The 16,504-nt window shown below is 38.8% G+C and overlaps 1 protein-coding gene across 1 annotated transcript in view; it reads right to left on the bottom strand.

Annotated features, from left to right (window-relative positions):
• The window catches only part of LARS1 (leucyl-tRNA synthetase 1), a 52,208-nt gene that overhangs the window by 26,430 nt on the left and 9,274 nt on the right, over positions 1 to 16,504 (bottom strand). Inside the window, exons 3-17 of the mRNA XM_074960520.1 lie at positions 15,968 to 16,055; positions 14,382 to 14,462; positions 12,783 to 12,923; positions 11,138 to 11,299; positions 9,622 to 9,734; positions 9,103 to 9,166; positions 8,476 to 8,543; positions 5,585 to 5,810; positions 4,181 to 4,268; positions 3,992 to 4,068; positions 3,073 to 3,126; positions 1,926 to 2,066; positions 1,114 to 1,191; positions 191 to 276; positions 39 to 104 (exon numbers count right to left, since the gene is read on the bottom strand). Coding sequence (XP_074816621.1) covers positions 39 to 104; positions 191 to 276; positions 1,114 to 1,191; positions 1,926 to 2,066; positions 3,073 to 3,126; positions 3,992 to 4,068; positions 4,181 to 4,268; positions 5,585 to 5,810; positions 8,476 to 8,543; positions 9,103 to 9,166; positions 9,622 to 9,734; positions 11,138 to 11,299; positions 12,783 to 12,923; positions 14,382 to 14,462; positions 15,968 to 16,055 — 1,533 coding nt within the window. The remainder of the gene's footprint in view (positions 1 to 38; positions 105 to 190; positions 277 to 1,113; positions 1,192 to 1,925; positions 2,067 to 3,072; positions 3,127 to 3,991; positions 4,069 to 4,180; positions 4,269 to 5,584; positions 5,811 to 8,475; positions 8,544 to 9,102; positions 9,167 to 9,621; positions 9,735 to 11,137; positions 11,300 to 12,782; positions 12,924 to 14,381; positions 14,463 to 15,967; positions 16,056 to 16,504) is intronic.

The raw sequence follows: 16,504 nt of genomic DNA on the forward strand, positions 1-16,504 counted from the left end.
CCCGACCTACACTTTATCATCTCTTTCCCATAACTTACGTCTCTAGATCCTTCAAGCAGTCAGATGCCTGCTTCTTCCAGTTTACTTCGCCATAATCTAGATACCTGAAGATCAAGCAAAATAATTAGAATAAAGAAGTTCACATAAGGGTGCAACAGAGGGATGGGTTAAGTGATTTCACTTCACTCACCACTGGTCACAAAGAGCCACCACACACTCATCCATGGACCTCGATATAACTTGTTTCTCAGGTTCCATATAAATCATTGCTTCACCCTGAAATAAAAGGGAAGAGGTATATTTATACCTTTAAAGAAAATATAACATATAACACATAAGGCATTATATGAAAGGAGTTTACCAACAATAACCCCCCTATTATAATCCCAACTCAGCCAGCAATTTACTGTGATGCCTTGGACAAGCCTCAGCCTCTCTATGACTTGGTATTTGCAACTATAAAATAGAGAAAATACTATCAACTGTATCAGACGCTGAGTCTTATTTTATATAATGTTGTAAAGTGTGTGGCGATTTTCAGTTAAAAGGTGCTATAGAAGCACAAAGTCTTTACTGTTTAAAGCTATGTACAGATGGTAAAAATGTGTATAACAAGGCTTTAAAATACGATGCACAAAATCCTCAAGAACTAGACAAAATGGGGAATGGGAGAGAAATGAGTGATTAGGTTTAACTCCGCATCCATATTCTGTATCAGAGAAAAGAGATAGAGCACCACACTGCAGACTGAAAGGAACGATCCTGCACTGACAGAAATATAGATTAAATAACTGAAGCCTTTTCCATATTATCACCATGATTCTATGGGCTATGACTAGGCCATAAGGCATGCCTCTATAAAAGGCAGTATGCACAAAGCTAAAAAAAACAGACATCTCTTTCTACTTGATCCATCAGGTACAATACATTTCTCTTTATCTAAAAATACCGTACTTTGTTTTACCATCACTTTGTACTCTATTGCTACTGCTCTTTCCAGAGAACGTCTAAGGCAATGCTTCTGTGGAAACAAGCCAATATACTTTAGTGACTATCCTGCTATGGGAAAGACAGACGATCATCTTGGAAAGCAGTATCCAAACTACCACATACATTGCCCACCATCTTCTTCTGTATAAGCTTCTTGACATCCTGGACTTTTTGCCCCTTGTACTCATCCACCAACATTATCTGTAAGGGAGAGACCATTGCAGAAGTTAGGTTTTTTAAAAAGATTAAAGTTTCAAGTAATATGTAAAAACAACCAGCTTTTTTGAGCTACAAGAAATACTGGTATTGTGACCTATGATGTACCTTAAAAATTAGATGTTGAAAATCTGCCTTAAAAAAAAAATCCCCCTTAACTCCCACATATATATTTATACATTATGTGTTTTACCTAAGAACATTCAAACCAGGAGGGCTAGCTGGACATGCACAGCCCTGCCACACAGGAAATTGATCTTTGAATTCCAAATAGTTTAGATGGGCCGAGGCTTAGGGCACTGTGACAGAAGCCCACTGAATGAGCTGAAATGGGGAAGAACCACCCTTCTGTCATTTTCTACCAGCTTCCTCAAGTCAAGGTTTGGAATGATGTTGACCATTTCTTGAGAAAGGTGCATCCAGTGGCCATACAGTGGGCCTCATCTTGAGGCAGACACACCTCCAACCTCCCAACTGTGATTCTACACTATCCCCATACCACATTCAGAGGCTCACCTAAGGGGAAGTTCCTTAGAATGGGAGCCATGAAAAAATCCCAAAGGACCCATCCCCCAAAAAATCCATACACCTTCACCTTCCCGATTTATTAATCTGTTAATTCATCTGCCTCTTTTCAAATGTTTCTTATCAACTTCAATATAAAAAAAAAAAAAAAAAAACATCTTTCACAACACACCTAGGGAAGCCTAGTTACTTACTCCCTCATAAAATCCTTTTAGGTACACTCTCTCCTTAGCCTCTGTAAGTTTCTCTTTGTCATTCTGACTCTGGATTTTCAACTCATCACAAACCAATGGAGCAGAAAGGCTGCCGTAGCCTGGGATTTCGATGATGGGCACCTGGGAATAGCATGGTATTGTCAGGTTTTGTTTCAAATTCTGTGAACGCAACACAAGTTCCACAGGGAATTGACTCTTGAATTTCGCAGCCTTCAGTGGAAATTGTACACTGAAGAAAATGCAGAGCTAAGTGCATTTTTCTTCCATGTTCACAATCCATCAACCAACATGAGAATTGAAACCAGAGATTCGGAGGGGAGGAAGAAAGGCATATATCTCCCAACTGTGAAAATTCATAAGCGTTATACTTGTATGATTTGCACAGAGCAAGTGATATTATAGAGAAAACACCTATGAAAAGCAGCTGTCAAAGTTACAGCAGTCTTTGAATTCCTGCTGTTCTATACATAGTGTGCTACTTTCCAGAATTTACTGCTAATCAAATTTGGTGGAATTTTACAAAAATTCAACACAATGCCACTAAGCTCATCAGGAATTTCTGGCACTCCCCAGAGTGACTCACGATTGCACGTCTGCGAGCAATAACCCAATTTTTTCCGCTGTGCATGAGACAGACAAGGAGTACTGAGCAGCTAACTGAGAGGAGAGCAGGAGCAATGCAGAAAATCTGAGATGTATTTGGCTGTAACTTATACTCTCAAAATGACATACGTGGCTGAATCCCCATAAATTCCATTAGCAGTAACAGAAGTGGCATAGCTATAGCACTTTACATGGAGCGGATAATATACTCTCCATTAAATCAAGATCATCACAGAAGGTTTTAACCCACAGAGATTCAAACTCTCAACTTCAGCCTCAAAGTAGCACTTGCTACAAAAACAGTATTTTGTGTAAAAAAAATTCGAAGTAATGGAGCTTTGCTCCTTCAAGGCCACAGTCTAACAACTGCAGTTTCACAACTGTGAGGGAAAGTTCTTCTGATGCCTCAAGCTCTTTTGGCTAATAAAGGATTTTAAAAACAAAATTTCTGAAAGGCATGTAAGCTCTTAATCCAAGTAAAAAAAGCCTTGTATATTTGACACACACACTTAGGTACACTCACCGGTTCAAAAGGCAGGACCATTTCATCTTTAATTCCATACTTCCCTCTTAGTGCCTACAGAAGATGTTTAAAAAAAAAAAGCAGCACACCATAAAACAGAGGGTTTTTTTTTTAAACCTATTTTTTCATTAATTCCATAAAAAAAGAACATCCTTCTGAATGAATAATAGATCATGCTCTCAGACATGCTGTCAACCCTATTTGCCCACCACTCCTTGGGAATTAAGAAATTTGGGTTCAATCACCGAGTTTTGCCATCGATTTCCAGTTGATCTCAGGCAAATTATTAATCCCTATGTGGCTCAATTTTCCCAATTATAAAATGGGGAAAATACTACTTCTGTACTGCATAGGATGCTGTGAGGATAAATACATTAGCAGTTGTTAGGTGCTCAGGTACCACACTACCTAGAAAATTCATGTGTCTCGACTTTAAGCTCTTCAGGACCAGTCTCACTTATTTTTGAAACACCTAGCACACTTTTGGTACTATATAATCAAATGGCTGCTATGTGGTTTATGTGAAATGAGTATAGTGGTCTCAGCCTAGTAACCAATGGCCAAGTGACCACACCAGAGAAATCCCTCTTAACCCTGGTACTAATTTCCACCTTAACAGTCTTGTCAATCCCACCTATAGAATAATAAAAGTGATGAGGTTGTGGTACAAAATCATTTCCAAAAAGTCTGCATTAAAATGATACTGGAGATCAGAGTTTTTTAAATATTATTTACAAGTGGATTCCAAACTACAGTCTGCAACACTGTACACTTAAGTTTGCACATAAGTTTAAAGGCCACTCATGGAAGTTTCATCAACTAAAAAAAAAAGCGGTCCCCATTTTATTTGTCAATGTTCTTGCCACTCAGAACACTCAAAATGAACTGTGAGCAATACAGATCTGAATGAGAGGCTGACCTGTTTTTTCTTCAAATCTCTCAGGGCTGCAATGTCATCAGGAGCATCAGATGGGACACTTGTGACCACTCCAGTGCCTTGCAAAAAATCAATCAGGTAACAAAAATCAATCAATATATATTATGAAACATGGAATTAACTAACAGGCTCATGCAAGAAAATGATGTTGTAATGTTACTTTTATCTTACCTTTATCTTCCTTAATTGTGAGCATAGGAAGAGCATAGATTACTTTGTAGGAAGTTAAAGGGGCAGAGAGTGCAGCTCCAAGAATCTCCTGTGCAAGAGAGGAATATTAGAACAAGGAGCACTGTTTTGGCCTGGCTCAGCAGGAACCTGCTAAGCTGATGTTCCTTTAAACCCAGCTGGCCTTCCCCACACAATACAAATAGATAAATAAATTAAAAGGCCATGACACAATACAAATTGCAGAAGCCCTTCTTCCGCAAAGTAACTAGATACCATACATATCGCTCTGTGGGACAGTATATGGACTGTTTTATTCATTACTAGGAAATGAAGTACCAAATTCTGGAAGGAATTCAGAGAAGAGCAACAAAAATCATTAGAACTGGAGAACAGTACAGAGGATTATACCATTTTCCAGACACAAAACAATTTTGATAAAAGGGGTGGTTGAGTCGGGAGAGACTGTCTCCAAAGAACTGAAAAAGGTAAACAGCAAGGAGAGAATGGAATGGTTTAGTGTGACACATTTAGGTGAAAGAGGGTTAAAACCTGAATATCAGGAAAAAACTTCCAGAGGACTATTAGACTGAAAAATAGTCTCCCAAAGGAAATGGAGGAAGGAACTCAGAAATTTATAGCTAAATTGAATGAAGGACTGGAAAAGCACTCATACGGTCAGGGCCATTCATGCATTGACAACGGGATGGAGAAGGTGTTCTAGCAGTCTTCCCCACCTCCAATTTATATGGATTCTATCTTCAACAAGATAGAATAGAATATTCCACTTTCCGTCCTTCATGTGACTTAGTAACAAAAAGGACATTGTCAGGAGATTCAGTGCATCAAGTTTTGGCAGGTAGCATTCTAGTTAGACAGTGAGGTAGAATGGCACACCCCATATTGCATTGTTATGTTGAATAAATGCCATTGGGTCAGCACTTTTAGTCAATGTTCGTGAAACTAAATATGCTGAACACCTGGCCCAAGCATTCTAAAGCATTAAAGATAGGGAGCAGTCAAAGGAAGCAGCTATTCTCACCCAGGGTGAACTGGGTATTTCAGTAGAGAATGGTCCTGGACTCACTTAACTCGTTCTAACTAACTATTATTTCCCTTCCATTCTTTGTAGTAAAAATAATGAGTCACTGCTTTACATACTGCAACACACATTACTTGTGTCATTAGTTCTCAAATACGATTGTGGCAGCACAAATACATTTGTCCATAGATTAAACAGCTGCAGTAGTCTGGTAATCTCCTCCCCATTCTTTATTTGGTCACTTAACACTCACCAAAAAGCTACCAATATAGATTAAAGTGTCATCAAGTTTGTATGCCATAAGTAGGCAAAGCACAACTGCTGCAGGAGTCCATAACTTGGCCTATAAGCTGCAAGATGCTCACCTCTCCCATCAGCTCCTTGACGACAGGTACCACTCCGTTATCTTTTGTAAAGCCCTGGTAGGACATGTTCCTGGCAGCTCTTTGGGTGCAGATAAAAATATCCCCATTCATAGTCTCAAAGCCAATGTACTTCATATCTGGGCGAACCCAACAGTTAGTCTGTCCAAACATGGTCTCTGGTCGGAGAGTAGCTGCCACCAAGAAGATATTTTTTCCTTTAAGGCCACTAAAATAAGATAGAGCACATTAAAATAAGAAAACTCGAGTTATTACAGAGTCTAATTACTCACAAGCTAGACCTAGCCCTAAGGAAAGTTCTGTAAGGGATGAATCTGGATAGTCTATTAGGCTTTTTCACTTAGTCTAATACTGTAGAATTTTGTGAGTCTTTATTCAGATTCATGAATACACTGACTCAAGACAACAAACAAGACTTTCACAAGTTGGGTGCCCAACTTGAGACACTTTAAAGGAGCCCAATTTTCAAGTGATGGATGTGCAGCACTTTCTGAAAATCAGACCCCTTTAAGGAGTCTCTAGTCATCACTTTTGAAAAATCTTAGCCAAAGCACTTTTCTCTTCCCAGTAAAGGACACTATTGGCCAAGAGGAATAAAGAGCAGTAAACTGTCAATTAAGTCACTAGGTGTGAAACTGAGCGCACACAGGGAGACATTCTGTCACGTACGAAAACAAATTTTGAAAGAGAAAGTAGTTAAGGACAGGTTTCAGAGTAACAGCCGTGTTAGTCTGTATTTGCAAAAAGAAAAGGAGTACTTGTGGCACCTTAGAGACTAACCAATTTATTTGAGCTGTAGCTCACGAAAGCTTATGCTCAAATAAACTGGTTAGTCTCTAAGGTGCCACAAGTACTCCTTTTCTTTTTAGTTAAGGACAGAGGTAAATGGTAATTGGGATAAAATACAACATAGTTTTACAAAAAGTAGATCATGCCAGACCAACCTGATCTCTTTGAGAAAATAACTGATTTTTTAGACAAAGGAAATGCAGTAGATCTAATCTACCTGGATTTCAGTAAGACATCTGATACAGTTCTACCTGGGAAAATATTAAAAATTGGAGAAAATGGGGATTAATGTGAGAATTAAAAGGTGGATAAAGAACTGGTTAAAGGGGAGACAACCACAAGTCATACTGAAAGGTGACCCGTTAGGCAGGAGGGAAGTTATTAATGGAGTTTCTCAGGGATCGGTCTTGGGACCAATCTTATTTAACATTTTCATTCATGACCGCGGCACAAGAAGTGGGAGTGTGCTAATAAAATTTCCAGATGATACAAAGTTGGGAGTAGAACTGGACTATCTCACAAGATCTGGAGGATCTTGAAAACTGAAGTCATAGAAATGGGATGAAATTTAATAGTGCAAAGTGCAAGATCATGCACTTTGGGACTAACAACAAGAATTTTTTGCTCTAAGCTGGGGACATATCAGTTGGAAGTGACAGAGAAGGAGAAAGGTCTGGGTGTATCAGCTGATTACAGCATGAGCATGAGACGCCAATATGATGCAACCATGAAAAAGGCTAATGCTATCCTAGGATGCATCAGGCAAGATATTTCCAGTAGAGATAGGGAAGTATTATTGCCATTTTACAAGGCATTGGTGAGACCTCATCTGGAATACGGTGTGAAGTTCTGGTCTCCTGTGTTTAAGAAAGATGAATTAAACTGGAAAAGGTGCAGAGAAGGGCTACCAGGATGATCAGAGGAATGGAAAACCTACCTTACAAGAGGAGACTCAAAGAACTTTGCTTGTTTAACCTAACCAAATGAATATTGAGGGGAGATATGATTGCTCTCTATAAATACATCAGAGGGATAAACACCAGAGATGGAGAGAAGTTATTTAAGTCAAGTGTCAATGTTGACATAAGAACAAATGGATATAAACGGGCCATCAACAAGTTTAGGCTTGAAATCAGATGAAGAGAAGTTCTGGAACAGACTTCCCAGGGTAGCAATGGGGGCAAAAAACCTAACTTGATTGAAGACTGAGCTTGATAACTTTATTGAGGGGATAATACGATGATGCACATGCCATTGTAGGCAATCTGTGACTTCCAGTAGCAAGTATACCCACCAGCCAGAGATGACATACTAGATGAGCAGGGCACTGAGTTAGAGAATTCTTTCCCAGGGGTCAAGTTGGTGGATCTTGCCAACATGCTCAGGGTTTAACTGACTGCCATATTTGGGGTCAGGAAGGAATTTTCCCCCAGGTCAGATTGGCAGAAACGCTGATGGGTTTTCACTTTCTCTGCAGCATGGTGCAAAGGTCACTTGCTCGTTTAAACTAGTAAATTCTTTAAATTATGATTTGACAACTCCAGTAAGTCAGCTAGAGGTTGTGGGATCCATTACAGGAATGGGTGGGTGAGGTTCTGTGGCCTGTGATTTGCAGGAAGTCATACTAGATGATCACGATGGTCCCCAATGGCCTTAAAATTTGAGTCTTTGAGAAGTGTATTTTAAATATTAATTACAGGAGAGAAAAAAATCCAGGACTTGACAGGTGAATAAGAAAAAGAAGAAAAAAACAATATTGTACAATTATGTTTTACTGTAAGTTTCTGCACTTCACACTTTCTATTACCAATTTTAAATATTTATTAAAAACGGCTTTTGAGTTCAACTTAAAAGTTTTCCTGACCGACTTTTTTTTTTTAAAAGGAGACTGGATCCCTCCTGTAAATACATTTATAAAGGAAACTTGATGCCTTTCAGGAAAATACGTTTTAGTCAAATACAAGGTATTAGGCTCAATGCAGAGGTAACGGTTGAAATTCTGTGGTTTGTGTTATACAGGAGGTAACACTAGATGACCTAATGCTTCCTTCTGGCCTGAAAATCCATGAATCTGTGAGACCTACCTTAGCTTTGCAGGGTAAGGCTCCACCACCTTCATTTTTATTAACGTATATTCTTGAGGTCCAACACCCTAAGAGTCACACACACAGACCAGTAGTCAATATAAAAGTCTACTCATGCAGCAAAAGTACCATTTCCCAAAAATCAATTCTACATTTTGTAGTAGCACAATTCAAATGCTATTTCAGGATCTTATATTGGAGTCCTTAAATAAACTAGACTTTCACTGATGTCAATGGGAGTTTAGCAGCGTACAGACTGCAGGATAGAGTCCTATTTATTCCTACGGATCAAACACCTTACTCATTGAGGCTATAATATTACACTACTAAAGTAAATGAATTGGACTTCAGGGGGCACTGAATCATGCTCTTCTTATGAAAGTCAGGACATCAGCTGCCAGATTATCACTCAGAGAAACCTGGCTAAAGTTAACACTATCTATTGCACGTGTCACAACAATTATATTTTCTAGAGACACCCAAGCTTGCCATGTATTAATAGCTTGAGATCAGATAAGTCAACATGAAAATATATTTAATAATCATTTTCAGCATAGAGCATACTTCTTCATTATTTAAAAGTTACATACAATATACAAAGAACCTGTGTCAAATAAAATACCTTACCTCTCCAGTTTGTCTGTCATGATCCATGCAAGGTTGTCCATCTTTTGGAGAATAAATTGTATACCTAGGAAACACAGTAAATTATTATTTAGGGGTATGCATGGCAATCTACAGACAAGGAGGAGGACAAGGTCCCTGGCACAAAGAACTTTGGGTGGGATTTTCAATAGCACTCAACTTGCCTAACTCTGCTACCATTAATGTCAGTGAGAGTCCTACCACTGATATAAATGGAAGCAAAGTTAGGTAAATATTGAAAGCTTTTAAAAACCTCACCCACGAAGCCTAAGGACCCAATTGGACAGCTGGCCAAGCATAGTAGCCCCACTAACTTCAGTGGGACATGTGCATTCAGAGGACTTGCTTGGGTGAGTCTGTATAAATTACAAAATGATTATAACTAAGTCACAGAGACACATATTATACCCAACTTTTTAAAGCAGTGCATGGGGGAAAATTTACATTTTTTGCTAATTTTGTAATAGTACAGACTTAGTAAATTAAAGAGAGCATGTTTACCGTTTCCCAAATTTAATTTTATTTCTTTCCTTCAGTGTTAAAAATTGCCACCGTACAAATGAGTCGTAATAAGGGTTAACATCAGTGGTAATGAAAGAACGTCTCCAATCCACCTGAAAAGATATGCAAGTAACAGGTAAGCAAATCCAGCCAAAGATTTCTGTGAACACTCACACACAGAACACTCATTTCATCTCACTCATTTGCTATACTTATTCAACCCTACAAGGTACCACCTGCTCCATGAAATTAAAAAAAAAAAAAAAAAAAAACCAACCCTTGATTGTTTGACACTTGTATGTATATACAAAGTCTATGCAGTTGATTGCATGTGGGTCTTTCAGAAAAGAACTTCAAAAGCCTGGGTTCTGTCTTCTGTGTGCTCTATGGCACTTTTTGGTAAGACCAGGGGGGTGGGGACATATTTCTCTGAAATCCTTTATGGATTCCCTTTCTCCTCTACATGTGTTTTGCACATGTTACCTACCTGGGGGCTATGCTACACTCTAGAGGGGACTGCCTGTATATGGCATCGCATGTAAATGATCTGTAGCACCTTTCACCCCCAAATCTTCAAAGAAAAATAAGGTATGATTATATAAAAGTCACATCGTACACACACACAGTCCTTTATGGACAAGCAAACTTCCACCACTGAAGCTCAGGGAGATGGCATTTTTAAAAATAAATACAGAGAAGGGGGGTCTGTTCATTTATTTAAATAAGATTTTTGATGGTGAAAAGGGCTAGATTAAAAGAACTAAAAATCTGACATCCTCTCTATCCACAGAACAGGTGCAGCCATGAGAAACAAAGTGGAAGTTTCCCAACCAGTTAGAAAAACAGCGAGTCAACTGTGACATGGAAGAGACTCCCTCGAGGGTTGTTGAGGCAACTCTGTCTTCAATATACATTCTGTCCTTGGATTTTCTACAGAGACTTCCCAAAGGAGCCACATTAGTACTAATAACAATTCAATGCACAGACATGAGACAGCAAGAACTTTTGGCTATCAACCACCAGGGCAGGATCTGACCTAGCAGGAAGTCATGGATAGCAGAACAAAACCTATCAATTACCTGTACCACTACTGAGTCACTAGTAAGCCAGGGTCCTAAACATGAAGGAATTCCATCACTAGAGAGCAATTTGGCATTGAGAGTTTCCTGTGTGATGTGGAAGTAACTGCAGGCATAATTTAGCATTTGACATATCTTCTGGGGCAATACACAGTGGGTTCTATTCCTGGGTTCTATTCCTGTCTTGCTATGTGACCTTCGGTGTATCAGGTAACCTTTGTGCATTAGCTGTAAAATTGAGATAATACTTACTGATCATACAAGAATATTGTGAAGCTCAATTAATGCTTTATAGCACTTTGGATGTTCCAATACTTACTGCACTGCCACTAATGTTAGGCAAACACATCAAGGGGAGAAGAGATCTCAACATTAATTTAGTAAAACCAGTAAGAGAATTCATGTTTGTAACAGCATTTTAGATTTTAAACACGTACCTTCAGCCCCATGCTCTTCAGGTCCTGGAGAGCAAGGGGTGGGAAGTAATCAAGCCAATGCTCAGCCTCTGAAAACTTCACTATTTCTTCATCAGAGAGACCCAAAGACTTCATGATCCCCCACTGGTACTTGGAAGAGCCAGTCTTGGCAGCAGCTTTACTCTAAAAAGACAAGTAGAGTGAACAAAAGAACATCCAAGCATGTCTCACTGTTTCTTCTCCTGCAGGGAATCATTCAATCCTAACATAACATCTTCCAATCACTGAGATGCATACTAGTACTGCTATTTTGGCTGCCTCTCTCTGATTTAATAAGGATACACTGCGATGGGTGCTGGTATATACTCAAGGTCTGCCTCAAATTCACGTGTCTACTCTAGCATGCTGCAGCCAAGAGAATGAAGTTCAGATCAGTCCAAATACTTTCAGAGACCAGGGCATGCCGTGGGGCAGTTAGCAAGTACTGACTGGTACAGGCGAGGTCTTGGTCTAGTAAAGATACGTTTGCAGGAAAAGGTTAAGTTGCTCTGCTTTAGATCCTTCTGATTGATTGATAATCTCTTCTGCTCCTATTTTGCTCTCATATGCTAGGGACAAATAGCTGGAAATTAAGATTGAAGATTGTGAAGAAACAAAACAAAATATTCGCTTGCCACCAGGCCAAATTAGGCTTTGTCTACACGACGCACCTTTTAGCGAGACGGTGGTGCCACTACAGCCGTGCCGCTAAAAGCACACAGTGTAGAGTTCTCCCGCCGACAAAAAATTCCCACCCCCAGCGAGCGGCAGTACCTTTGTTGGCAGGAGAGCGCTCCTGTCAACAAAGCATTGTTCACACCGGCGCTTTTTGTAGAGAAAACTTTTGTCGTTTTTTTTTGGGGGGGGGGGGGGGGGGTTAACACCTCTGAACAACACAAATTGCCAGTGTAGACAAAGCCTTATGGAAGAGCTGTTTTACACACACACACACACACACACACACACACACACACGGAGAAAACAGACTGTGTCCCAAATCCTTTGCTCGCAAATTATCTAACAATTATCTAATAATTATCATAAATTAATCTGTGTGGAACAAAATTTAACCCCCCCAAAATTTTAGTTTTCCCAGGCCCTAATATTTATTGTATCTTTCCAAATTCATAAATCTCTGTAACAGTTTATTTGATAAACCACTTGTTTGAACATGGTTGTACTTGATACGTCTAGCCAGGGTTTGACTCTCAATTTAGCTCATAGAGTCATCAGAAAATCTGGAGACAGAACTACCAATTAGGCCGTCTAATCCATCACACTGACAGAGCAGGATTGTTTCCTACAGTGTGTTTTCAAGTGCTTTGTCCAGTGTCCTTTTCAACATCCCAAGCAAGGAGGCAGACTCCATTTCCCTCAGACTATTGAAGAGTCTAAGCAAGCTCATTATTAGAAAGCTTGTATGCGTTAAAATAAGATTCTGAAGACCACATAATTAAAGCATCTTTTTAAAGCCAACATTAAAGCACCGTGTTAAAGCGAAAAAATAGCTTTAACAAATGTACACTAAAAAGCTGCATGTTTACATTTCACGTGCATAGGTATATATGCTATGTACCCATATGTATCTATACAAATACTTTCAGAAAGATTTGATACAAAACTTTACCTTTTTGCCTTTTGCCTTGTCTCTGATTACCACTTCCTCCTCTCTTCTAGCAGCCATTTCCTCCTCTTCCTCCTCCTCATCAGGGAACTCAGGTGGGCAGCCATATAATTCCATTTCTCTTTTCAGCTTATCTGCACATGCCTAAATAAAAAGACATTTGTATCCTATCAGAACTGCTCAGCAGCTAAGGCTGGAACAATGATCAATGACTGATTTTTATATCAATTATTTATGTACCTGAAAGACTATTTGATAATATTTCTATCTCCCTTTCCACAGGAACAATTTAAACCACTTCTGGAGACTCATGACAATTTGCAAGTGTCCTGGCTTGTAGTTCACTAATTCCCCCTAATTCACCACTAACCTGTCCATCTTTGACTACTGGCTAGGAACTGAAAAAATTCTCCTCCACTTCATATTTTAATTAGTGATGGAGATAGGAAAACAATTATCAGGCCTCAGTCATAATCAGGATAGCTTATTAGCCATTAATCAATAAAAAAAATATTAGTCACTGCTCATTTTTATCATAGTCCTAGATGCATAAGCAATGTTGGCTAAGCAGGTACAAAGACATAATTTTCTTGTAAGTTTTGCAGCTATGAAATAACTTTAGAACAGGGGTAGGCAACCTATGGCATGCATGCCAAAGGCGGCACGCGAGCTGATTTTCAGTGGCACTCACACTGCCCGGGTCCTGGCTACCGGTCTGGGGGGCTCTGCATTTTAATTCAACTTTAAATGAAGCTTCTTAAACTTTTTTAAAACCTTATTTACTTTACATACAACAATAGTTTAGTTATATATTACAGACTTATAGAAAGAGACCTTCTAAAAACGTTAAAATGTATTACTGGCGCGCGAAACCTTAAATTACGGTGAATAAATGAAGACTCGGCACACCACTTCTGAAAGGTTGCCGACCCCTGCTTTAGGGCATAAAAATAGATTATTAAAGGTCCAAGGTTTCCCAATTTGAGGCCCTCGTGCACTGGTAACATTGGATACACCCAAATGACTCAGATTGTAAGATCTTTGAGGCAGTCATTCATTAGGTGTTTGTACATAATAAACCTGGTTGTGGCCTTTAGGTGCTATTGAAATATACACTTATATATATAAGGCATCAGAGCAGAGATGTACCTCTCCAGCTCCCTGTCTTCATACACTGGAGAATAACATAGCAATCAATTCCATCTTATTCATGTCAGCTAGAATTATCCACTATAATCTAAAATATCATTCTCATCCTAGGAATTGTCCAAATCCAAGTACTGTGGATTGTCTGTACCTATTATGACAGGGGATGCCATACATCAGTGTGGGTGTGGAAAGGATGTAAATATGATCTGAACACTTTGGTTTGAGACAAGGATGTTCATTTCCAGAAACGCCCACAAGAGATGCTTTTCCATTCAAATACAGCCATGCTTTCATACCGTACAAATCCTAAAAATTGACAGGTTTCATATCAAACTGCATCTATGCATTCTTCAATCAATCAATACTTCGAATATGCAATGTAGGGCTAACTGAAAACTTCACTTAAATACAGAACTATGCTGAAGAGACCTTAGTAACTCAGAGCAGTCTTACCTTAATAGGCATGCCAGTACAATGCAGGCCAAATGGGAACAGGCAATTCTTTCCTTTTAGCCTTTGATACCCAACTGCAAACTACAGAAAGTTTAAAAAAAAGGCATCCATCAAAAATATGAAGCAATAACTGCAAAAAGCTATAGCAGGTGACTTGACACATTAAGTCCTTAACCTCTGACTCAGATTCATTTTGCAGTCAAAATTACTAAAAATACACAAAGCAATGAATATTGTCTAATGATCTGAGTAAAAGAATAGAAGTTAGGAGTATATTCCCAGTTCTGCCATTGACTTGTTGTGCAATTCAATTTAGCAATTAATTCAGTCTCTATCTCAGGTTCCCCACCTGAAAAGTTAAATCAATACTTACCTATATGACAGATCCCACAAGATGGGACTGACTGATGTTTGTGAAGCACTGAGTTTCCATGGATGAAAAGAATGCACAGCAGTATCATAAAAACTTTATGTAAACTGTTGACTCCAAGACACGGTGCATTAGGAAGGTGAGCATGAACTTGAGTATAACACACATAGTACTTTCACAAAATAAGCAGTGAAATTCTATAAAATTATTCTAATGATATAAACTAATACTCTTCTTCACAAATATTTATATTAAGAAAGGAAAGGGAATAGCAGTTAGCCTTATAATGTTCCTTACAATTGGCACAGATCAACAAGAGGAAAAAACACAGTGTCAAGTAGATAACAATGAATATTACATTAATGAAAGACATGGTCTGTTCGGCCTGTATGAGTGCCAAAAAGACACTGCTAAACTGAAGGATCAAATGGTAGTTAAGATGTGATCTCAGAACTTCAGGGATAGAATTCATGTTGTGCACCATTATGAGAATTCCAGCTTTCCTCTTTCCCCTATTATGTATCATTCTTCTCTAGCCCAGGAAGTCACAAACATTGTACTTTGAAAAAATATTTCAGTTGTGATTATGGTGACTCTTATGCCATCCACGCTTCAAATCCAGTAGGATTTCAGCAGACACTACTATGAAAACCAGTATAACTAGAAATCATTGTTTTATACCATCTCTCTAGTTTTAGAATTTCAGAAAATAGCCTACTTTTGGATATGAACAGGTGTGTGCACAAACACATATGCACACAGATGGCAGATTTTGTGCATGCACAGCTGTTAGGATTTAAAAACACTTGGACGTGGGTGTTAGAGCTTGCATGAAAGAAAGATGCGTTGAGGTTTCTTTGGAAATCTCAGACCTTAATCTTCTAACTCCTTCAAGAAAGCAGCTGTTAAAAATCATGACGAATTTGAAATAGGAGTACAAAGAATACAAGACAGGATAATCAGAATGATCTGGCTTTAAGGTCCAACATCTCACAATCTGCTGGGATTATAAACGTTTTACTTTTGGTGGTTACTCTGGTGTCACCTTATGTAAGGACCGAGACATTAAAATGCAAAGAAAACAGAAAACTTGGCATTTTAAGACTTTGTTATTACTAAGACAAGAGAATAATAAGTGAGGCACTCTGGTGGCTCAACAACATTTGCTCTGAAGAGGCATTAAAATAAAAAGCTATTAGGAAAGAGAAATTCTTACCTCACATTTAGATAAAGAAAACGTGTGTCCGAGGTGAAGGCGACCATTCATATATGGGTATGGAAAGGTGACAAAGTACTTCCCTTTACTGAGGAAGGATTAAAAAGATGTTTAAAACACCACCACAACTAACTTTTAAAAGTGAATTTCAGAATAAGAGACTAGCACCACTTATTATTTTAAATGAATGAATCTATTAAACAAACAGGCATGTTTAGCTACCGTAGACCCACAACTACGATAATGTAAGTGTCCCCAGTAACAACCTCTATTTGGTTATAAGCAAAATTTCTTCATAAATAAACTGAATACTGTTCTAACAAAATAGGTGGTAACTAGATGCAGCATCTTCCAGTGGACAAAGAACCAAGAAACACTTGAGTTCTAACCCTGGTTATGCCAGTGACTTGATGTGCAGCCTTGGGTAAGTCATTTACTTAACCTATCTATGCCTCAGTTTCCCCACCTGCAACAATGGCACTGACGCTCTTTACAGAGCATGGTGTATGAGCCGATGAGTTCTTTGATGGCTGCTAA

The sequence above is a fragment of the Natator depressus genome, chromosome 8, assembly GCF_965152275.1.
Source record: "Natator depressus isolate rNatDep1 chromosome 8, rNatDep2.hap1, whole genome shotgun sequence".
Classification (NCBI taxonomy): Eukaryota; Metazoa; Chordata; order Testudines; family Cheloniidae; genus Natator; species Natator depressus.